At 36.1% G+C, this 25203-nt stretch overlaps 1 protein-coding gene and 1 pseudogene across 1 annotated transcript; one reads left to right on the top strand and one right to left on the bottom strand.

Annotated features, from left to right (window-relative positions):
- LOC114759418 (G-type lectin S-receptor-like serine/threonine-protein kinase RKS1) overlaps positions 1 to 12110 on the bottom strand; it is a 28522-nt pseudogene extending 16412 nt beyond the window's left edge.
- A 2858-nt stretch (positions 12111 to 14968) lies between these two features.
- On the top strand, positions 14969 to 20011 carry LOC114759421 (sugar carrier protein C). Its single transcript, XM_028948595.1, has 5 exons — positions 14969 to 14990; positions 16255 to 16605; positions 16684 to 17006; positions 18403 to 19032; positions 19362 to 20011. Exons 2-5 carry the CDS (start codon positions 16473 to 16475, stop codon positions 19839 to 19841), a joined length of 1566 nt encoding a protein of 521 aa, XP_028804428.1. The 5' UTR covers positions 14969 to 14990; positions 16255 to 16472; the 3' UTR covers positions 19842 to 20011.
- The last annotated feature ends 5192 nt before the right edge of the window (positions 20012 to 25203 follow it).

The raw sequence follows: 25203 nt of genomic DNA, 5'->3' as shown, positions 1-25203 counted from the left end.
ATTAGACGAGGTAAAGATGAGTTACGTTGCATGACGTTCTTCAATTCATTTCATATTTTTGACTAAGTTTACTATGTTATTTTTTATTAACAGATATTTCAAAATACTATGCCATATCTCATGGATGACATCAACTTGATGAGGGATACTTTGTCAACAACATTGGTAGAAAAAATTGAAATTTAGCTTTCAAATAGATAGGTTATTTCTCAAAAAATTCATTGTTAGATGTTTTCTCTCAGTTCCCTCTTATATGTACATGTTCATGATTTCCATTGTACAGAGAAGTAGTTACTTCTATTTCAGAATTGTTGGACCTAGCCAATACGTGTTCCTTGGTCTTAATTAACCACCTAGTTCTATTATATTGGCCGGTTCCCTATTTTCGAATTGTGTAAAAGAAATTTCAATGCTGTATATATATCAACTAGCTAAATTGATCTTGTTCTGCGTGATCTGCACTGCCTACATTTATTTGGAACTGTAAACTGCAGGGTGGTAAAAATGAAAATCAAGAAGAATTTAAAAAAAAAAATATTTTTAATGGCGGTTATATATATAACCGCCGTTCAAAGAATATTACACGGCGGTTTTCTATATAACCGCCGTGGAAAATTGATTTTCCACGGCGGTTATATAGAAAACCTCCGTGGAAAATCGATTTTCCACGGCGGTTTTGAACCGCCGTGTTTTCTTTACCTTTCAACGTCGCCTTTATCAACTTCGCCTTCAAAACCGCCGTGAAAAGCCACTTTTAACCGTCGTGAAAAGCCTTTTTTCTGGTAGTGCTTTTGAGCATTTTGGCACCACTGCTCACATTCTTCCGATGCTTTAGACTCATTCTTTCATAATAGTACCACGATAGTGTGCCTGTCTTCATGGTATTTTACTATACCATGACATTTTGGGTTCTCTTAATACCGCATTTACCTATTCTTTTCGGTACCCTATCATTCCTCTTTACTTTAAGGGCGTATCTCCTTTCTTTTCTTTATTGACTAAAACGAAATTGAGCATAGTCTAATCAACAATAGAGGTATCTGGAACAAGTCAAGGGTACTCTCTCTATATTAGTCCACCGCTGACGAAGATTTCAGTATCTTAAACTCATCTCTAGTCATTGTCTTCCCAAAGAGGTACTGTACTCTTACCCTTATGGCTCAGCTATTTTCTCTTAGGCTTGGTCTACTATGACCTCAGGAGTTACTGCGCTCTATGGTAAGCCTCTTCAGGATCTACTATGACCCTAGAATACTATCATCAATCTGAGCCATCTTAGGATCTCTAGAAGACTCTAGACCATAGAGTTGAGTAATAAAATAAATCACCTCCACTCAGCTAGTAACTTGACTAATTATTCCCCAAGACTGATCACAGATATCAGTATTGTCTTCTTAGGCCTTACTCAATCCTTTCTGTCAACTCCTGGAATTCTTAGCCTTTCCATATTTCTTTAGCCCTTAGTTTTAGCTTCCTTAAGTCACTTTCCTTTCTTTGTGCCTTTCGAATCCCTAGGCATTGGCTCATCTCTAGAGCCTACTAACTTGCCGTTGCATCAATGACGGCCTGCCTTGTCTTAGGACTCTATAGTCCTTATTGTCTCTTAATAATTCAGACAGCATCGGGAGAGGACTTATATCATCACATTCTCATTATACTTTAGTATTTCGTAGTACCCTGTTAAGCTCAAGGAGAACTTGTTTGCATATCACACTTCTGTTGTCTTAACCAGTTTCACTCTCTCTCTCTGGGGTAAGGTCCATCCTGTGCTTTATCTCGGCTGCTTCTACTTTTCCTGTGGGAGGACAGATTGCTTTAACTGGAGCATCGTCAACTCAACCACTTACTTTCTGTTTCATTCCTTCAGAGGATAGCTTACTCTTACTAGAGCAGCGTCACTTTGATCCGGAGAACCACTTTCCAATCTTAGAGAGGTACTTCATGGTCAAGACTTTCCTTATATGCAATCTCGGCCAGGGTACATTCCTCGAATACCATATCCCTATCAAAGGGAGCCTCTCTACTGGATTACTCAATCTTATAAGCAATGTCATCTATCTATAGGAATCTCATTTCTTAGATTCCTTAATGGCCTAATTGCCATGGTTGCACGCTCTTGGATACCTTAGGGACATAAAAGAATACTGTTTAGTCCCTAACATTGTCATGTATCTAAGCATCATCGAGCTCTAGGTATCATCAGGAACTTGCTTATCTTTCTCTATGTATCAGTTCCCAGTACAACCATCCACTATCATGTTCTTATTCATTTCCTTTTATCTCTAACCTCAAGAGGGATCTTGCCTCACTTTACTCTCTCTGACTTTCTTTACCTCTTGACCAATTATTCTTATGGTCAGGATTGATCACCATACCCTCATCACATCACATAGTGAACATTTAATCACCTTGTTGTATGGTATCTAGGTCATCATTGACCCTTCATTCATTATCATCTAATCTCTGTCCCTCTTGGTTCACTATCCCTTAGGAATTTCCAACTCTATTCAGGGATTTGAAGTCAACACATCTCATTTTGTTACCATGCCTCTATCGAGGTCATATTGATTACTTAAGGTACAGGTTGACATTCAGTTCCCTTACTAGGGCATTGACCTATACCTCTGACTGGTTACTGTACCTTTACCCATTACTTCTATGGTCATATGCTAATCATAAAGTGACCATATTACACAGCAGGTATTGATCATTAAAACATCTCCACTGTGTGACCTTCCAGTCAGGCACCTTTAACTAATTACTCGAGGCTTAGGTTGTCACCCTGCTTCCCTATTAGGGTCTAGACTCATATTCTTTATTGGCTTACCATACTCTTAGCCATTACCCTCTGGAGACGTCTTTCAACTTTGACTCATTCCTTGGTCAAGCTCTCTTAGCCCAACCATTCCTCTCCTGAGGGGGAGTCTCATAGCAGCAACTACCTATCTCTCAGGTTACTCTCTGTCATTTCTTACTTCTCTTCTATATCTATTTCCCTTGAAGAAAACACCTCACTATCATAATCTCAATTGGACCAATCCTAGTCACCCGTTACTTTTCTAATTAGGTTTTCTCTCACACCGGGCTTTGCTTGAACCAATACTCTACTTATACCTTAGTCAAGACCTCTACAAGAACTTCCCAACGGTTACTTATCGTTGGGTTACTTTCGCCTAAGCACGCTTAACTAAATAGTGCTGATAGGCGCGAACCCTAGTACCTTGCTATCTTATGCCTTTCTTATTCTATCTTTAGTCAGGTCTATTCAGCTTACCTTCTTGTCTCTCATCTTATCTTAAGAATTTACCGGCAATACTCAGTCTGTCTCTATATCACATGGGTTCTTCCTGTATTTAGAGCTAGCCTGAGTGTCTCTTTTTCAGGTCTTATGGCTCTAACTCCTCTAACTTTGGCTTTCCTCTATTAATCGGAAGGAAAGTGAATCCAGCTTAATTAATGATAAGGTTATCTGGAAGGAAATCATGGGTACTCTCTCAGTACTGGTTTACAACTGAAGGAGGTTTCCACATCCTCAACTCATCCCTGGTCCTCATCTTCCCAAATAGGTACCAATCTCTGGGAGACTTAGACCATAGGACTAACTGAAGTCATCTCCACTCAGTTGGTCACCATACTAATAATTCTCCAAAAACTGTTCCAAGAACCAATACCATTTCTTAAACCTCCTGTCAATTCCCCAGGCCACCTATTTGTCTCTTTAGGTGCTTAAGCCAATCTGTCTTAAGAGTTCTCCTACTCCTCCAGCTGCTCTTACCGTCTCTTACTACTTTAGAACGGTACAGAGAGAGGACTTATGTAATTTCTCTTTCCTGTACTTTACTTTTCAGTATAAGCATACTCTAACATGCATAATGTCTGACATTTTAATGCAAGGAGTGTAAGCTCTTACTGGTTGCTATATCCGTAGCATGCTAGCCGGACATCTTATCCCTACAAGAGGGAGCCTCTTTTCTGTTTGCAGCTGTTTCTAGAAGTTATAGGGAGAGGACTTTTGAGGTTCTTTTTCTTTTTATTTGTCTTTCTCTGCTAAGCTCAGGGACATTGAACCCTAGCTTTATTCTTAGCTAGTCATGCTTCCATTGGGGTGAAGTCAACTCCGCTTGCCTTGCCTCGGCTGCTTCCTGTAACATCCTGAGTTTTTATCGGGTTTTAATAACCTCTTTTGGTTGATTTTTGAGGATAGATTAGTGATTTAAATGTTGATCTTAGTGTTTGGGTTGGATTTGAGGTATGTTGGAGGAATAGGTGAATGTACCCCTCTTAGGATATGTTCGCCGCGGCGAACCGGGAGTTCCAAGGGGGATTGTCTTTCGGGCAGGTTTGGCCGCGGCGAAGTCATAGGGATGCCGCGGCGAAGTTGTTCAGGTGAGCGAGGCTTCCCTTTCGGGAAGGTTTCGCCGCGGCGAAGATTTTTCTAGGCGAGCGAGAGCTTCCTCTCAGGAAGCTTTCGCCGCGGCAAAGATTGGAGTTCACCGCGGCGAAGTCGGGTTTTCAGGTGAGTAATCCCTCTTAGGATTAGTTCGCCGCGGCGAAAGGTGTCGAATCTATATAGACACTGGAGGGTTCAGTTGTGCGAAAATTAGAAAATCTGAAGGAGGAGAGAGGAGCTCTGCTAGGGTTTCGGTGTTGAGGCTTGGGAAAGACATTTCTAAGGATCCATTACCTCAGGTAAGTGATTTTAATCTCTAATCTACCTTCTTTCTTGGAATGTTTGAGGATTTATGGTGGAACCCTAGAGTTTTCTAGGTTATGATGAAATTGAGGTTTTTGACCGATTGTTTTGAGTTTAATTGATTGTTTTGGGTTAGTCTAAGTATTTAATCAGTATAGTTTTCTTGGATTTAAAGAACTTGGAGTTTTTGAAATTAGGGTTTATGAAATTGGGAGGTTTGTGATTGAGGATGATAATGTAGAGGTTGATTTTGAGTTTTGTGAATTGGGTTATGTTAAGGAGGGTTAAATTGGATGTTTAATCGGTTTATATTGTTGTTAAGACTTCAATTGTTCAAATGGGATGTTGGAGGTTGAATTCCTATAGTGGGTCCTTGAGGTTGAACTCTAATTGATGCTTGAAAAGGGGACTTGATGTTTTAATAGACTTTTATGACTTTGGAGTGTTGTTTTGATGGGTATACCCTTTGAGTTGGGATAGAGTTTTGATTAGAGCTAGGAATTTTGTGTCCCCAAATGTTGTTTTGGCCACATTATTAGTTTGAAAGCTAATACATAATGGTTGTATGTTTGTGTGCTTGTGTAGACCGATTGTGAGTCTTATTGGTGCACGGGGCCATATTGTTGGTTTGTTATTCCTTGCTCAGGCGAGAGGTAACCACTTTCCAATCCTTAGTACTTGCTTCTGTGGTATTGTGAGTAGATTTATGTTTTGTGCTCTGAGTAACAATTATATTCAAATTGTATGTTGTATATATAAAAAGAAAAACCGTCTCGTGGGGTTTCGATTGATAATGAATGAATCTTGGAATTGTGAAAGATATGCCACTAAAAGAAATTAATTATGAAATGTTCAATTACTATTTGATTATGGGTTGAGCATGATGCATGAATTGGGAATTGGTGAGAGTTTTTGATAGTTACTACCACGTGGTAAGGCCTCCATTAATGCATGATGGGTGGCTCTTTACGTCCCTCACAGTGAAGGATAGGCCTTTTGGCTCTCTACGTCCCCCAGAGTGAGGGATAGGCCTTTTATGGCTCCTTACGTCCCTCATAGTGAGGGATAGGCCGGGTTTAGCTCTTGAAAATCCCCCAAAGTGAGGGATATGGTTGATGGGAATTGCATCATTGCACTTGCATGAATTGTTGTGTCTATCATTTATTATATTACTTGTGAAATGCCCCACTTGACACCTCACGAGCACCTATTTAGTAGTACCCTGAATTGGAATGGTTGGTTACTAGGACTTTGTCTCACCCCGTGGTTTACAATGTTTTCAGGCGAAGGTTCTAGGCGTGCGCCTTCGGGAAGAGACGCAGAGGCTTGAGCTTGGTTAGCTTTAGGCCTCTAGCCTTTGTATATGTATGGCTAGTATATATATTGCCACATTTAGGATCTTTTGAGATATTTTGATTGTTGATCTTATTGTAAATTGGAGAATATGTTATCTCCTCGTTTGAGTTGGCCGGAGGCCATTTCTATTGTTTTATGAAACTTTGTTACATGGTTGAAAACTAATTGGATGGGCTGATTTTGATGTATGTTGTTACCGGGGCCAGAGGCTCGGAGGCCCAGTGGACATGAATGAATGATTTTAGTTCCATGCAACGAAGTTTGGGTTTGACCTGAGTTTGAAAGGTAAAAAAAAAAAAATATGCAAGTTTCTTTCTACTATGGTAGTTCATTTTAACAGATTTCCTTTTCTACCATAGTAGCGGTTCTATGACGAGTTATAATGTTTTGTGGGTATGGGTTTTACACTTCCCTTTCCTGCTCGTACAGGGTATCTTACTCTATCTAGAGCAGTGTCAATTCTGACTCGGAGGACTAGTTCCCCGCTTTCTCTAGGAAGACTGGTAGCCAAGACCATATCCTCTGTGAAGGGTGCCTCTCAACCTAATCCCAAGTGACTGAGTATCTCTTAACATCATCAGGAACATGCCGACCTCATAATGCTAGTTCCCCGCATAGCTATCTATCTTATTCTCATCTCTTTCTCTTCTTTTTAATCCCTAAGAATTTCACTAGGGTTGTCTATCTTGACTTCACTATCTCCATGTTCCTATTTATCTATTCAGGAACTTGAGATAGCTACTCTATCATAGTGCCCCATCTCTAACGAGGCTTCAAGAGTTTGCCCAGCTTAGGTGGCCACTACACCCTCTTAGCGGTGTACAGACTCAACCCCTAACTATCTTGTTCAACTCATCATTACTCTTCCTCTTGAGGGGGAATCTGATAGCTTTTAAATAGTGGCTACAACCCTCTCTCTGAGCTCTATCAGTCTTACTCTCAGGGACCTCATAGTCCATCAAGTCGTGCCAAGATACCACCTCAGCACCTGAGAGTCACTATCTCTATTCGTCATAACCAGAATTCTTATTCGCCACCACTTTCTTTGGTTCATCATGACAAAACATACTTTCTCTTACTTTTGCTAGTTTTACTTAGCTTTGTTCATCATAACCTTAACTGCTGCCTGAAGAACTTCCATGTCCTAACCTCACTGTAATCCCCAACTAAGTCAACTACTTTCTTTCAAGTAATGAAGGAAGGGTCTAGCTCACAACTCTAGGCCATTAGCACTTTTGTTTTCCCTTATCCTCAGGGATTACTGGCGGCAGAAAGTGATCTTTAGCTCTTCTGACCTTTTTATATTTATTTAGGAATCAAAGATAACTACTTTGATCGTGCTGCCTTAACCTTATATCAAGGCTACAGTAACTGTATCTAACTTAGGTTGCCACTTGACCCTTTTCGTCTAGGATTTAGACTCATACCTCTATCTGACTTATGAGCCATTATCCCCTTTTCTTTAGAGGGAAGTCTCTTTATCTTTACATAGTGGCTACCTTCCTCTGCGTATAACTTCTCATCATCATTTTATCTGTACCTTTCTAACAGAGGATCCCAACTTCATTTAAAGATCCTTATTACTTATTTTTCCTAGAGCATTCACCTCCAATCCATAACCTTAGTTGGACTTTAGCTACTATTCCACTACTAGCTCTAACCTGAACTAGGCTTTTCTAAATTCTTGCAAATAGTTCTCTTCTTTCTATGCCAGAACCTCTGCTCCGATACCAAAAATGTCACACCTTACTTATATAGTATCTTAGCATTTATTTAGAACCATTCCAGACCATGTTGGATGGTCTTACACTTAAAAATTTCAATTTGGACATTAATTTTTGGAAAATTACTGTTCACTATCTAGTTTTCAGATTACAGGTCCAACTTTGAAAAATCATAACTAATTCTGGAAAAATCGTATGGAGGTGCTCCAAAATTCTACAGAAAGCTATTTCAATTCTCTTTAAGGGAAAAAAATATTCAACTGAACTCACCCTCACTGAAAATGTAGTTTATTGGATTAAGATTACTATTCGTTTGGTAAAATCTGGACTTTCCAGATTCTCCGCCTTAACTTTGAAAATTCATATCTCTTCGTATACCCATCCAAATGAGGTGATTTACCACTCATTTTAAATCTTGGGATATGCACTATAAGTATACCAAATTTCGTAGCTTAAATCATTCATATGATAGGTCAAACGAAAGCTTGAAACTAACTGCTCCATAACCTAAGTTTTATCTCTTAACATCTCTTTACTTTAATTCTTTTTATTTCTTTGGCATACCTAACATGGGCTTACTTTTTCCCATTCATTCTCATACATTCCTATACACACCATAAGCTTTATAATTAAATACATGGCATTCACAACATAAGTCATAACATAGAAGAATTATACATTGAATAATAATATCAATCATTAGCATCAATAATTCTCCACTTCTTCTCCTTGCTTCTCATGCCATTATTATTGATTGACCTAAATGGTTGGTTAGGGAGGGGTGAGATTCGGAAGAATCTCAGTAGCAAACATTACCACATACATGTACAAGATGGATGCTAGTGTATGGTATGTAGTTTTTCATAAACTTAAGTTAACTAGTGACATGCCATCATGCTTTATACTTGGTATAAAAATACATGGCCATGGGAACATATTAAAAACAGCATTTCCAGCAACAATCCTCATGTAACAACATCATTCAAACAATAAATACAAACCAACACATGAGCATACCATGTCAAGCACATAAAGGGTAAGTTCACTACCTTGCACCTCAAGCTTTCCTCTTACTTTTCCTTTGACTCCCTTGACTTTCCAACCATGTGGGTATTCGGTCAACATCACCAAACATCCTCTTGGATGTTCCAAAGGTCCTAAACATAACCATAATGACCACACAATCCATTAGGACCATTAGATTACATAAAGTTCAAGATTAGCTTTCTTGAACCTCAACCCTTTCTCTTAGCCTTAGGGTTTTCTTTCTAACTTTTCTAATATAAATCTTATCATTTTCCATCCTTAAGATCTATTTCTTGTCAATTAGGACCACTTTAGATGGCCTTAGATCCAAGAATACCAAATCTGGAAATTTTGGTTTGTGGGTACTGTTCACGCAGAAACTCCAGAATTTTTGCTCAACTTTGAAAATTCATAATTAAATCTAGAAAAATCCAAATTGAGTGCTTCCATGTCTCACTGAAATATCCTTAAGTTAAATTTAAAGAAACAATAGTTTCAGGAACCAATTCTACGCTGAAAAGTACCGGAATTGTACGGAAATTGAAACTCTTCCAAAAGTTCAACACTATTTCCAGATTTCAAACCCTAACTTTGAAAAATCACCATAAATCGTACACATATCCAAATGAAGTGTTCTACCCATGGATTTAAAGCTCACAAAGTGTATGTTAAGCATACCAAATTTCAGAACCAGATATGAACAGTAACTAATTCGAAATAGGCATCAATTCAGCACGTAATTCTTCCAATTTTCACATAGATCCACTTGGATCTACCATACTTTGATGTGTTCTAGCAAGATCTAACAACCAAACTCCCTTCCCCACTCATCAACCATTTCGACCAGCCATCAAAAGGGAGAGAAGACAGATTTTTCAACCTTAAAAGAGAAGGAAAACAAGACAAGAACACATCTAGAACCAAGATCTCACCTTGAATCCTTGATTGATGACCAAAGTTGATAGCTTTCCTTGGTTCTCCTTCCAAAACCCTCTCTTTTCCTCTCCTCTTTGCCTTGGACAAAATTCCCATCTGATTTAGGGGAGAGATGAGCTCCTTAGTGCTCTCAAAATATCTCATCTACCACATTTAATGAAAGTCCAAGTGTCAAATGCCTAAGCCTTCTTGAAACCTCTCTCTTAATTAACTTAATTCATAATATAATTACATTCCAAAGTCAAGATCCTCTCCATTGGTAGCTTAACACTTGGAAAGCTTTAATTACCATCCATTAAGGGCTTGACAAGTGGCGACTTGTGGGCCAAGTAAAGTGCAAGACTCTGATTAACACTTTATCGGTGCACTTTTACTCCGGGTTTAACTTCTTTTCTATAATTACAGTGCTCTGGCTTCTGTAATTATTTTTTGTTAGATCCATAAATTCCCTTTAATTCCAGAGAATATCTATGAATTTTCTTAGGCCATAACACTTCCTTTAAACCTTGCATAAAAATTCATTTACCAAAATACCCTTTTATCGGTAAAACCGGTTCTTTAATTTATTAAAGCCACTCCACTAACCTTTTGATTGCGGGACTAATTTTATAAATTAGTACAACCTTTCAACCCTTTAACCTCATTTTTGTATACATTTTTGAGGTCTATTGCTATTTCAAATAATTACCTCAAACGGTATACTTTTTACCGGTCACAACCTCATAAATTCCATTTAAGCTGCCTCAGGGGTATTTTCGTCTTTTTTCTTCATAGAAGAGCCTTAGAATATTATTTCCCATTTTTTAGAATTTTCTTGAAATTCTTTGTATACTCTTCCATTTTTACCCCTGTTGGTCATAACTTTTGAATTTACAGTTTAGTCCCTACTTGGACTTAACTTCATATAATCCTCTCTTTGAGGCTTCTAGCTTAACCCTTGGCCTGTTTCTACTCTCTTTTCTCTTTCTAGGCCCTCGAGACTTTACTGGAGTCTCTCACCTTGATTATACTGAAACCCCTGAAAAACTTTTACTTTACAGTTTAGTCCCTGAAACTGCTTTGACTTTCTTTTTCATCTTTGGGACTTCTACTCAAAGGAGTCTAACAGCCTATCCAATTCATACTATTTCTAGTACTTTTTGGCCTAAAAGTCTTGATGTTACACATGCCAAGCACCCGCTCCCTCCATTTCTGACATCTGCAGCAGTATAGGCAGTACAAGAACAATTTCTCAAACACTCTTGTTCACATTCTTGCGTGCTCAAACCCTTTCTAACATTTGCTATAGATGTATCAGGAATCTTGACACTTTCTACTTTAACAAAGCCTTCTCCATTTCTACACAAGGGTGGCCCTTTCTTCCTCACGCAACCTGCTGATTGATCATTTTGATACCAATCTTCTGGGTTTTTGGGTTCAAACCCCAGTAGACAAGTACACTTATGGTATCTAAAATTGTAAGAGTCACAGTTACTATTGGGGCCGCAAGTTCCATAATTCTCACAGTCCACTTCTGGATAAGATGCATATCGCTTCCAATCTTTCTTATCATAATCCCATATATGCATTTGCATGAATCCTGATGGAATAGCTACAATCTTGAATATGGAGGCGTTGTCCAAGGCATTATACGTGACACTGACCTCATTATCATCTTCCTTAACAAAAATATTGAAGGTATACATCATTAAACGTTTCAAAGCTGTAAGACCCACAAATATTTCTCCATTGAAGGGTCCAACTCGCCACACTAGAACGTTTTGCTTCTACAGAAACAACTGAGATTTGCCAGAAGTATTGAACCTGGTTGAGATGCTTCCTGTTGTGGGATCATCGTCTGTCTTCCATGACTGCAAGAACCAATCCTGACCAATTCTTTTGTTGAAACCCAATTTGGCATATGGAAGAAAGGTGTCGGTGGGATGATCAAAGCTTTGCCAGAACACAGTTTTGGAGTCGTTTTGAATTAGAACAAGATTACCTACATCAGATAGTTGAGCCATAACTTTGGTACTTGAAACATTGACAGAAACATTCGTGGACCAGAGAGGGAGGTTGGTGTTATTGTGGGGGAGAATGGGATTCCCATCTATGCTGAGGGAGAGAACTCCAGAGGCGTCATTGATGGGATTGTCTCTATTTGCTACCCAGACAACAGTTTGCTTTGGCAAATTATAATACTAGATTCCAACATAACGAGAGCTAGATTTGCCAAAAGTGAAGAACCCAAGAGCAAACTTTCTTCCTTTAGAAATAAGTTCTCCATCATCGCTAATGGGTTTGCCAATAGTTATGGCTTCAAAAGCGGCACAAAACAAATAGTAGTAAGAGAATAATACAAGACAAATAAGAACCATCTCATTTGCTATCTTCATGATCAGAAATTCCTAAAATGACAAAAAAATTATAACTCCTTCTTGATAATGAACTTTATAGATGATATATATCCATCTATGTTCTTCTATACTTATATTTAAAAGCTGTGAAGACCATCACTCATTGTTATTCATACTCCACACATTATTTCTAGGTGTTGTTGTCCAAGTCAACGGAAGACTGGAGTCAATGGAAGCCCGTTCTATGAGTTATCTACTCTTTTTATCTTATTTATAAGATAGAGAGAGAAATTTTTTTACCCTATTTATTAGTCACTTCATTAAAATTTTAGCTATTTTATCTTTCATTTATTATAGTGTAAACAGTTCTTTTTAAAAAGTGTATATATTAAATAAAGATAAAATTAAAAATTATTATATTTTAATTGAGAGTTAATATAGTTTAAGATTTTTTTTAGTTTGTATGAAATATATACATAGAAATAGAATTAGAAAAATAGTTCGTTATCACATAATCTAATATGTGTGGAGAAAATTTAATTGTCTTTTCTTTCCAACTTTCTATGCGCATGTATTGAATTGAAAGACTCCTTTCATAGCGTGTCCCGCTAAAAGTTATCTCATTGTCAAAGCCTTACTGCATTTTCTCTGAAGTCATTAATTAGCATGGTCCCCACCAATTGAATTGAATGGGATGCAAACTCGTATGGTTCCCACCTAAGGCTACTCAACTAGCTCGAAGCTTCTCGCAGCTTGTGAATCACATCGATGTCGCCTCATATAAGAACTAGTTGCTAAATGGTCTTTTTTATTGTTTTGATTTCAGTGGCGTGCATCTTGGCAAAGATATTAACACATTGGTTCAATCTTTTTCTAGTTGCTCATCTTACAAAACTAGTGTTTCATTAACCTCATCCCCTCAACTCAGTAATACTGATCTTAGTTGTGTAATAATTTTCTTTATTTTATATAATAGATTTTTTTATACTAAAAATAAACTTGATCATAAAGTAAGGGAACTAATTGTAAAGCCTTGATCCAAATTAGTTGGTTGCTCATATACCTAATAGGATTCAAAAGAGCGTTGGGCACCAAGTGACCCGAAGGATTATTTCAAAAAAAGAAGATTTTGAATGGGTTCATGATAGGCTAGAATATTTAATAAAATTTTCTCACATTAAATATTGTATAAATTAAATAATTTAATTTATTAAGGTACGTCTATTACCCTGAAGTATTTTATAAAGTCTGTTCAGCACTCTAATGTAATTTGTAGTGCATCTAACATCTGGAAGTATTTTTTCAGATATATCTAGCATCATAAAATATTTTGTCGTGTAATTTTACTTTTGAAATATCAATTTTTTAAAAGCAAATATGCTTTTAATGATAATGTCACAAATAGAAGTTGGTCGAATTGGTAAGAAATGAGTTCATAACTTACAAAGTTCATGAGTTTAAATCAAACTACCAATATAAGGACTTTTTTGGCGAGCGATTTGTAAATACTTTAGTAAGTGCTTTCTAAACCTAGAGGTATGCATTGACTCTAGTGAATCTTGGAACCTAACGCACCTAAACTTTTATTCCAAGAAAAAAATGGAACAGTTTAATTAAAATTTTATGGTCTTTATTTTGCCAAAAGTAAAGTTGAACTTTAATTTTTAAAAATTGAAAAAAAAACAATAAAATATCTTAAAAATTGCTAAATGACAAATTAATATGAGTTAATTTTGAAATTTTGATTCATACTCCTTGTATTGTTTTGAAATTTTCAAATCTTACAAAATTATGCGAATACACTTCACTATTTTTTCCTTTTAAACATTGCCACTTTAGGACCCTTAGCTGGTTTTCAACCTCCAACCCGGCCACTAAAGCTTTAGTGACTTGCTGCTAAGTTCTGATAACTATTTTTTCTTATGTATTAACTATTCTTTTTTAGTTATTGACTACATTTGTTTTTAAAATTCTGATGACTATTCTTATTTATCTACTGACTACTCTAATATTGCAATTGACTACTTTTATTTTTAAAATTTTGGTAACTACTTTTATTCAACTATTGACTACTTTAGTTTCACTATCAATTACTTGTACTTCAAAAATTCAAAAAATACATTAAGTGCTATTAAAATCTAGTTACTATTTTTTGTTTAGTTATTTACTACTCATATATAGTTAATAGCTATACAAAATAGCCATAATCATTTTGAAAATAAATATAGTCAATAGTTATATGAAAGTAGTCACTATGAGTAAGAATAATGTTGTCATTTCATAATAATTTAGAATTTCAAAATAGTACAAGGGGTGTGATTTGGGATTTTAAAATTTATCTAGCCTAATTTGTCTTTTAGTAATTTTTTAGTGTATTTTAATATTTTTTTAAAAAAAATTCAGAAAAGATACTTTTGCCTTGTTTGAGAGCAATATCTGAGTTTAGGCGAAGATTCGAAGACAGACAAGAGCTATGCCATTCGTTATCTTCATGATCAGAAAATTCAAAAATAACATAAAAATTAGAGCTCCTTCTTATATGGCAATGAGCTTTATGAAAGAATATATAACTATACTATCTCCGGTTTTTAATATAAAAACTAATTAACTAATTTGAGTAGATTAAGAAAATTAGTTAAGTTAGTTATTTGTAATAACTAGATTATCATTTCTAAAATATCTTTGTTAATCAAGTGTATTGGCTAGAATACTATTATTATAAGGACTAAAGAAAAAATGGATAAATATAAAAAACAAAATAGATTGAGAATTTATATTTAGAACCAAAATAAAAGTCAGACAAGTTTTTGCATTAAGAATCGGAGATAGTATGTGTGTGTTCTTCTATACTTAATATTAAAAGCCAGGGGCGCGGTTCCTCTCCACTGAGGTTCCCATCCACTGCATCTCCACTTCGACTTTATGACAATAGTTTGGAGCAGATGATAAAACGCAACTGAAATGGATTGTCGTGGATGGCTATAAAACTAAGTTCCAAGATTAAAGAGAAGCAAGAGGCGGAGCACATGCTCTTATGGGTTTATATGGATACATATGTAGGGCCCACAAAATATCGCCGATAAAAAAGTATTTTCTTTCAAAACAAAATTTATAAATAATCAAGTGTTACCATTTTACATAATCAAATTATCTTTTTATTAAAAAATTGAAAGGTAAAATAATATATCATGTTAAGAATTTAATGATGTCACTTGTGATATATAAATAGAATAAAAAATTTTCTTACTTTATAAATAGAACTAGAGAAGTAGTTTATATAAGTTAAAAATTTAATGATATGATACGTAATTAGAACCAAAAAAATTTTCACCTTGCTTTGTATGAAAGGTAAAATAGTATATTCACCTTGATAATTTAATAATGCGATATATAACTAGAACGAAAAACTTCTTACTTTCCCTTATAAATAAGATTAAAAAATAATTCATATAAAATAAAATAGTATATTCATATTAAAAAATTAATGATGTAATATATAAATAGGACAAAAAATTTCTCACTTTGTTTTATAAATAAGATAAAAAAAAAGTAGTTTACATGGTGTTTTAAAAAGGATGATTTTATTGCTAGGAAAAAAAGGATAATTTTATATGTAATATAAATAAATTTTGTCTCGGAATAAAAATATTTTTGTACTGGTGATTTTGTTGGCCCCACACATACATCCATGTTATCCCCAAGAGAGCCTCTTGCTTCTTTTTAATTAATTTTAAAATTCAATTTTATAGCCACTCACGACAATCCATTTCACTTGGATTTTGGGATCTGGATTCTCTCCCCTTCTTCTTCCATCCTTTTCCTCTCCACTATCTTCTATTTTCCTTCACAACTATTGAATTAAAATTCCAATAATTCAGATTTGATATCTTATAAAAATAATATTATTAAAAATAAATAAATAAACTTAAACTGTTAAAATCTGGTCTAAACAGTTAATAACCGTAATAAAAAAAGTTGAAAAAAATTTGTTCTGTAATAATAATTTATAGATATGAGCTATTCAAATTAGATTTTAATAGTTTAAATTTATTTATCTATTTTTATAATTATATTTATTTTTATAAAATGTTGTAAAATATTAAATCTGGATCATTGAAGTTTTGATCCAATGGTTGTAAAAGATAAAAAGGATAGCAGAGGGGAAGAGGGTGGGAGAAGAAGTGGAGAGAAACTGTGCTCGCCAGTGGAGAGAAACCGTGCCCTTTTGGGATAGGGTATCTACGGGGATTTTTCGCTTCTTTAAGCTCAACTAGGAAGCTCAATGTCAAATTGTCAAGGCCTCCTCGTCTATATATAATACCCTCCCGTTGCCGGTTGGAAGAACCTCATAGCGTCTCCTGCTTCCAGTTTCGGGATCTCTGTGTCTTATTTGGAGAGAAAATGCCGGCCGTCGGAGGAATCGGAGAAGGTGGCGGGAGGGAGTATCCCGGCAACCTCACTGTGTTCGTGACGATAACATGTATAGTTGCAGCTATGGGTGGTCTGATCTTCGGCTACGATATTGGGATTTCCGGTATGATCACAAGAAAGAGTTTTTTGCTTCCCGAGAAAACCCAAATAATGGATCTGACTTTCTGTGTTTGTTACTCAGGTGGTGTGACGTCCATGGATCCGTTCTTGGAGAAGTTCTTCCCGTCGACCTACCGGAAAAAGAACCTAGACAAGTCGACCAACGAGTATTGTCAGTACGACAGTCAGGTACTGACGATGTTCACGTCGTCGCTGTACCTGGCGGCGCTTCTGTCGTCGATAGTCGCGTCCACCGTGACGCGTAAGTTTGGCCGGAAATTGTCGATGCTCTTCGGAGGTGTTCTGTTCTTCGCCGGAGCTCTGATCAATGGCTTCGCAAAAGCCGTTTGGATGTTGATTCTTGGTCGGATCTTGCTCGGATTCGGTATCGGATTCGCCAATCAGGTATGTTTGTCTCCAATTTTCCGGAATTTGAATTTTCCTTGGAACCTGGGGGACTGATAAATTCTCATTTTCTGATTATGGTCATAAAGTTTTTCTAGGATAACACTAACATGGTCATGTCCAGGATACTATTCTCTGGGAAAATACTCCTTCTGTGAGAAATTTGATGCTTATAATATCTTTCTATATATATAAGACACTTAAAAGTTGTTTCTATTTTTTTAGTGTGGATTTCTTATTTTATCTATATTTATTGTCTCCAACTCACACTCTCTTCCTTTTTTACTTCTCTTTCTTTAAATAATTTATTATTATTCTCTCTCATGCCCTCTCTCCTTATTAATGAAGGTCTTTTTGAAAAAAAAAATTATATCTTTTACACATTGACTGTTCTTAATTAATTTTAATTTTTTTTTTATCAATCTAATTTGGTTATTCGTCTCTTATAACAAGTAACAAGTAACGGAGGGAGGGAATACTAGATAACAAAAATTGCTTTGTGTCTATCTCCATAAAACACGAAATCACACGAGTTTATTCTATCTGTTCTGTTTTCCTATTTTCTAACTTTTTTCCCAGATCTGTTTACGCATACTGCCTTTTATTCCTGAATTTATTTTCCGGGGAAATATGGTCTTAAACATTAGAGAGTTACTCCTCTTGTTCTATTTATAGGGCACAGAGAGAAGTTTTTTTTTGTCTTATTTATAAGTCACTTCCTTAACTTTTCAGTGTGAATGTACTATTTTGTCTCTCATTTATTATAGTATAAGTAGTTATCTTTTTTTTGAAAGGAGTATATATTAAATAAGGGTAAAGTTGGAAAGTTGTTATATTTTAATGGAGAATTAATGCAGTTTAAGGTTTTTTTTGGTCTATATAAAACATGTTAGAAGTACTTTATAAATAGGATCAGAGGAGTACTAGTCTGAAGAGAACTTTTTCACCTAGAATTTATGATCTATTAAGAGCTTGGCTCATCGGCTGTAACTGTTGACTTATCCGTTTCACTGATTAGTCGGCTTCTTCTGGCCTGTTTGGTTGCCGAGAATATGAAACACTTCCTCACCCAGATTTTTTCTTCCCTTACCTAAGGCAGGATCTGAGACCAAAAGCCGAATTTGGACAGACAAACATAGAAGCCTCTTTGTTATAATTCCATTTTCTCATTATTTAAAAACGCTGAAATTATCGGGCCATCGTTTTTCTTTGCACAATTGCATGTGACATCATCGCGATTTCCTCTTTTCTTGACTTTATTATCCACCGGTTCGAATCGAAATTTTTAAGTTTTCACATTATAAAGTTCCTTTTTAATTTTCCACGCCAGTGAATTAAATTATTAATTTATTATTTCCCTTTTTTGTTCGTTTGTGTCGTCTTCTCCCCTTTTTAGTCTGTGCCACTGTACCTCTCAGAGATGGCTCCATACAAATACAGAGGAGCTCTGAACATAGGCTTTCAATTATCAATCACCATCGGAATTCTAATAGCCAGCGTGCTGAACTACTTCTTCGCAAAGATCAAAGGAGGTTGGGGATGGCGGCTGAGCTTAGGCGGAGCAATGGTACCGGCGCTGATAATCACAGTCGGGTCGCTTCTTCTTCCCGACACACCGAACTCCATGATCGAACGAGGAGATCACGGCGGAGCGAGGAAGAAGCTCCAGAAAGTCCGAGGGATCGACGACGTCGACGAGGAGTTCAACGACCTGGTGGCGGCGAGTGAAGCGTCGAAGCAAGTGGAGCATCCATGGCGAAACCTGTTGCAGAGGAAGTACCGGCCACATCTCACTATGGCCATACTGATCCCCTTCTTCCAGCAATTCACTGGAATCAATGTGATCATGTTCTATGCGCCTGTGTTGTTCAATTCAATTGGGTTTAAAGATGATGCAGCTCTCATGTCTGCTGTCATCACTGGTCTGGTTAATGTGGTTGCCACCATGGTCTCCATCTACGGAGTAGATAGGTGGGGACGAAGAAAGCTCTTCCTCGAGGGTGGGGCCCAAATGCTTGTATGCCAGGTACATTTTTCTCGACGCTAGTATTGCCAGTGTTTTCTGACTAACTTGAGTCAAGAACACCTTTGACGACTTTCGTTGCAATGTGTTCTTTTGGTGTTAAAATCTTTTAATGACTTCAATATAACACGCACACAAACTAAGAAGTGGAGTGGTCTAGCAAAAAGGCTGAGCCCTCGCAACGTATAAACAGTGTCCATGTCTGGAACAGCTTGGTAATTAGTTTAAAAAGAAAAAAAATTATTGGGAAGGGTCCCTGGTTAAAAATACGCCTTATAACCAAATTAGCTCTGTACATGAACTGAAGTAGTTTGTAATAATGCTTGACACAGGCTGTGGTTGCCGCTTGCATTGCAGCCAAGTTTGGGATTGATGGGAACCCAGGGGATTTACCAAAGTGGTACGCAGTGGTGGTGGTTCTGTTCATCTGCATCTACGTGGCAGGCTTCGCGTGGTCATGGGGCCCACTAGGGTGGTTGGTCCCCAGTGAGATATTTCCGTTGGAGATCCGGTCCGCAGCTCAGAGCGTAAACGTCTCAGTGAACATGCTCTTCACCTTCTTCGTGGCACAAGTCTTCTTGGCGATGCTCTGTCACATGAAGTTTGGGCTTTTCATCTTCTTTGGCTTCTTCGTGCTCGTCATGTCCATCTTCATCTATTACTTCCTTCCTGAGACCAAAGGAATTCCCATTGAAGAGATGGGTAAAGTTTGGAAGACGCATTGGTTCTGGGCGAAGTATGTGGCAAGTGATGAAGATTATGGGAATGGGGTTCAAATGACCAAAGGAGGTCAAGATATCAAGAATGTGTAATTAGTTTCGGTTTCTAATTGGGTCTGAGATTTAAGGTTCCTTTTCTTTTTCTTTTTCTTTTTCTTCACTTTGGGTTTAATTTACTGGTTTAAATGTAATTTCTTGTCAGTGCGAATATAATTCGAATACTTGCCCGCAACGAAAGTGTGTGCCTGATATATTCGGAGAAACTGTGTTATATTGTACTCCTTCCATTATTAATATAAGACTCATTTAACTAATTTGATTAGATTAAAGAAGTTAGGTAAGTTGGTTAATTATAAGAAAAGTGACACCTTTTTTTTTTCTCTCTAAAACACCATAATCATCTTTCTTAATACTCCATCTTTCTCTTCTATTTGATTATGGTTGAGAGAGTATCTATAGGAGTAATTTAGAAAAAATTGATAAATATAAGAAATGTGTCTTATATTTAGGATCAAAATTAACTCAAGAATTGGGTCCTATATTAAGGACCGGAGGAGTATATAGCTTTTGTCAAAGGAGGTCAATTATATAATAATGAAAATAGCAATATTGTCGGCCCAAGAAATTGCCAATTAGTCCACCATCAATAATTAGAAAAGGTTTTTGCTCAAAAAAAAAGACAAATAATTAGAAAAGTTGATTAAAATTCATTAAAGACAATAAATATATAAATAATGCAATTTCTTTTCTTAAAAGGATCTTATTCCTTAGAGATTTTTACTACTATTCAAGGATTTGAACAAATCTCAAGCATCTTATCTTATTACCTTATCTCTATCGAGGTCACATTGATCAATTAAGGCTTAGGTTGCTACTCAGCTCCCCTACTAGAGTACTGAGTTACACCCTTGATTTGCTTACTATACTCTTAGCCATTACTCTCTAAGGGAGTCTTTTGACTTTGACTCATACCCTGGGTCAAGCTCTCTTAGTTCAACCATGCCTCTTTTGAGGGGAAGTTTCTTAACAATGACTACCTATATCTCAGGCTACCCTTTGTCATTTCTTACTTCTCTTCTACATCCATTTCCCTTGGAGAAATCACGTCAATCTCTTAAGTTTAGTTTGACCAATCCTAGTAACGCATCACTTCCTAAATAAGGTTTTCTCTCATACCGGGCTTTGTCTGAGCCAATGCTTGGTTTATACCTTTGTCAAAACCTTTAGCAGAGTCTCTATTCTGTTTAAATACTTGCCAAAACTTTTACTCTGATACCAAAATGAAACATCCTTTCTTAAACTCCCTTGAGTACGCATTGGGAAGTGTTATGGTTCAAGCGTATCATGAAACAAGCTCGTAGATTGAAAATTTATAATTTGTTCTTGGGTTATTGTCCACTGGTTAAATTCCATATTTTCAGTCCAACTTTAAAAAATCATAACTAATTATAAAAATTCTTATTGAGGTGGTTCAAAATTTTATTTAATGCTCTTTCAATTCTCTATGCGGAAAGAATATAAAATTGGGCTCAACCCCTGCCGATTCGTACAGTTTATTCATTGAAGTTTACTATTCATTTTGTCAAAACTGTACTTTCTAGTTTCTTTACCCTAAATTTGATCAAGCATAACTCTTAGCACATATATCCATTTTAAGTGTTCTACTACTTATTTTAAAGCTCAGGATGTGTACTTTAATCATATCAAATTTCACTGGCAGAATCAATCATTTGCCTCACTTTCACTTTTAGGAATGGTTTATCTCCCTAACTTGCATTAACAATTCATGATTAATTCTTTCCATGTATATTCTCACTCTATCAATCCAGAAACTATTCTCATACATTATCATAGTCAGTTATACATGCCATTATCATTATTTATCATCACATAATATTAGTTGTATGTTTATATCATGCATTAACATACAATTTATACAATGTAATATAGTACATTACTTGATCAAGCTCATGTTTACCTATAACATATTCTCATGCTCAATGTTTCACTGTAACACGCATGGCCATTGTCACACCTTACTTATATAGTACCTTAGCATTCATTTAGAACCATTCCAGACCATGTTGGATGGTCTTACACTTAAAAATTTCAATTTGGACGTTAATTTTCATAAAAGTACTGTTCACTGTCCAGTTTTCAAATTACAGGTCCAACTTTGAAAAATCATAACTAATTCTAAAAAAATCGTATGGAGGTATTCCAAAATTCTACAGAAAGCTATTTTAATGCTCTTTAAGGGAAAAAATATTCAACTGAACTCACCCTCACTGAAAACGTAGTTTATTGGATTAAGATTACTATTCGTTTGGTAAAATCTAGACTTTCTAGATTATCCGCCTTAACTTTGAAAATTAATATCTCTTCGTATACACATCCAAATGAGGTGATTCACCACTCATTTTAAATCTTGGGATGTGAACTATAATTATACCAAATTTCGTAGCTTAACTCATTCATATGATAGGTCAAACTGAAACTCGAAACTAACTGCTCCATGACCTACGTTTTATCCCTTAACATCTCTTTACTTTAATTCTTTTTATTTCTTTGGCATACCTAACATGGGCTTACTTTTTTCCATTCATACTCATACATTCCTATACATGCCATAAGCTTTATAATTAAATACATGGCATTCACAACATAATTATAACATAGGAGAATTATACATTGAATATTAGTATCAATCATTAGCATCAATAATTCTCCACTTCTTCTCCTTGCTTCTCATGCCATTAGTGCCCATCATTGATTGACCTAAATGGTTGGTTACGAAGGGGTGAGATTCGGGGGAATCTCAGTAGCAAACATTACAACATACATGCACAAGATGGATGCTAGTGTATGGTATGTAGTTTTTCATAAACTTAAGTTAACTAGTGACATGCCATCATGCTTTATGCTTGGTATAAAAATGTATGGTCATGGGAACATATTAAAAACAGCATTTCCAGCAACAATCATCATGTCACAACATCATTCAAACAATAAATACAAACCAACACATGAGCATACCATGTCAAGCACATAAAGGGTAAGTTCACTACCTTGCACCTCAAGCTTTCCTCTTACTTTTCCTTTGACTCCCTTGACTTTCCAACCATGTGGGTATTCAGTCAACATCACCAAAATTCCTCTTGGATGTTCCAAAGGTCTTAAACATAACCATAATTATCACACAATCCATTAGGACCATTAAATTACATAAAGTTCAAGACTAGCTTTCTTGAACCTCAACCCTTTCTCTTAGTCTTAGGGTTTTCTTTCTAACTTTTCTAATATAAATCTTATCATTTTCCATCCTTAAAATCTATTTCTTGTCAATTAGGACCACTTTAGATGGCCTTAGATTCAAGAATACCAAATCTGGAAATTTTGGTTCGTGGATACTGTTCACGCAGAAACTCCAGAATTTTTGCTCAACTTTGAAAATTCATAATTAAATCTAGAAAAATCCAAATTGAGTGCTTCCAAGTCTCACTGAAAGCTTCTTAAGTTAAATTTAAAGGAAAAATAGTTTCAGAAACCAATTCTACTCCGAAAAGTACTGGAATTGTACGGAACTCGAAACTCTTCCAAAAGTTCAACACTGTTTCTAGATTTCAAACCCTAATTTTGAAAAATCACCATAAATCATACACGTATCCAAATAAAGTGTTCTACCCATGGATTTAAAGCTTACAGAGTGTGCTTTAAGCATACAAAATTACAGAATTAGATACATACAGTAACTAATTCAAAATAGGTATCAAATCAGATACTACAGCCACCACATACCTTGATCTTGAAGCTTGAGCTTAGGTGAACTTTCTCTCACAAGAAATAGCTCTTTCTCTCTCTAGATGCAAGGGCAGTAGAGTTTCCCCTAGTGTTCATCAGCTTGGCTGAATTGGGGGGGAGAATAGTGCCTATTTATAGCCAAAAAGTTGGCTTGAATGGACCAAAATGCCCTTGGTAACTAGAAGAAGGAGTAAGGGCAATTTTGGAAGTTCAAGTGGACTTTTGCATCATCATTGCATCACCTTATTACATCATCCTTGCGTCATGCTTCTAGAAGAGGCCACGTGTCACAAAAATGGTGGAGGAGAAGGAAGATTAGATCATAACCGTCGGATCTAAACTTAGCCCTTAAGTTTCCTCCTATTTTATTTGGCCCACATTTCTCCGACTTTCTTTATGGCCTTTCACGGTTTAGAAAATTCTTCTGTCTACTCCATAAATTCTCCTTCATTCTAGAGAGCATCTATGAATTTTCTCAGGCCATAACACTTCCTCTAAGCCTTGTATAAAAATCATTTACTAAAATACCCTTTTATCGGTATAATCTGCTCTTTAATTTATTAAAGCCATTCCACTGGCCTTTTAGTTGTGGGACTAATTTTATAAATTAGTATAACCTTTCAACCAATTAATTCTCATTTTTACTTACATTTTTAAGGTCTCTTACTATTTTAAATAATTACCTTAAACAGTATACTTTTTACTGGCCATAACCTCATAAATTCCATTTAAGCTATCTCAGGGGTATTTTTCGTCTTTTCTCTTTGTAGAAGAGTCTTAGAATATTATTTCCCATTTTTGGGATTTTCTTAGAATTTTCTGTACACTCTTCCATTTTTGCCATTGCTGGTCATAACTTTTTGAATTTACAGTTTAGTCCCTGCTTCGACTTAACTTCATATAATCCTCTCTTTGAGGCTTCTAACTTAACCTTTGGCCTATATCTAGTCTCTTTTCTCTCTCTAGGCCTTTGAGACTTTACTGGAGTCTCTGACCTTGATTAAACTGAAGTTCCTGAAAAACTTTTACTTTGCAGTTTAGTCCCTGAAGCTGCTTTGACTTCCTTTCTCATATTTGGGACTTCTGCTCAAAAAGGGTCTGATAGCCTATCCAATTCAGGCTACTTTTGATGCTTCTAGGCCTAAAAGTCTGGATGTTACAGCCATAGAAAACATCAATGAATTAGAGCATTATACTAACATTAGCATCTCATATCATCATCAAACAACATAATGTATATCAGCACATAAGAATACACATCAAGTACACAAGAAAGGTAAGTTCACTACCTTTTATCCTTAAACTTTCCTTCTTGCTCCCTTTATTTTCCAACCACCAAGATTGCTTGAACAATCTTGCTATTCCTCTTTCTTGGTGTCTCATGGCCCTAATTTCACAATACATAATAATAACTGAAACATCCTACCTTTAACCCCTTAGAGTGCACATTAGTAAGCGTTATGGTTCAAGCAAGTCATGACACAAGCCCGTGGATTTAAAATTTCAATATAACTATTCGGATTACTATTCACTGTTTAAATTCAAATTTTAGGTCCAATTTTGAAAAATCATAACTAATTTTGTAAAAATCGTGTCTTTTTGTATACAAATCCGATTGAGGCGATCTACCTCTCCTTTTAAAGCTTGGGATGTG

Source organism: Neltuma alba, unplaced genomic scaffold (assembly GCF_004799145.2).
Source record: "Neltuma alba isolate B1F8T4 unplaced genomic scaffold, ASM479914v2 tig00010842_pilon, whole genome shotgun sequence".
NCBI lineage: Eukaryota > Viridiplantae > Streptophyta > Magnoliopsida > Fabales > Fabaceae > Neltuma > Neltuma alba.
The sequence above is the reverse complement of the archived record's forward strand: the minus strand, read 5'-3'. Positions and strand labels throughout refer to the sequence as shown.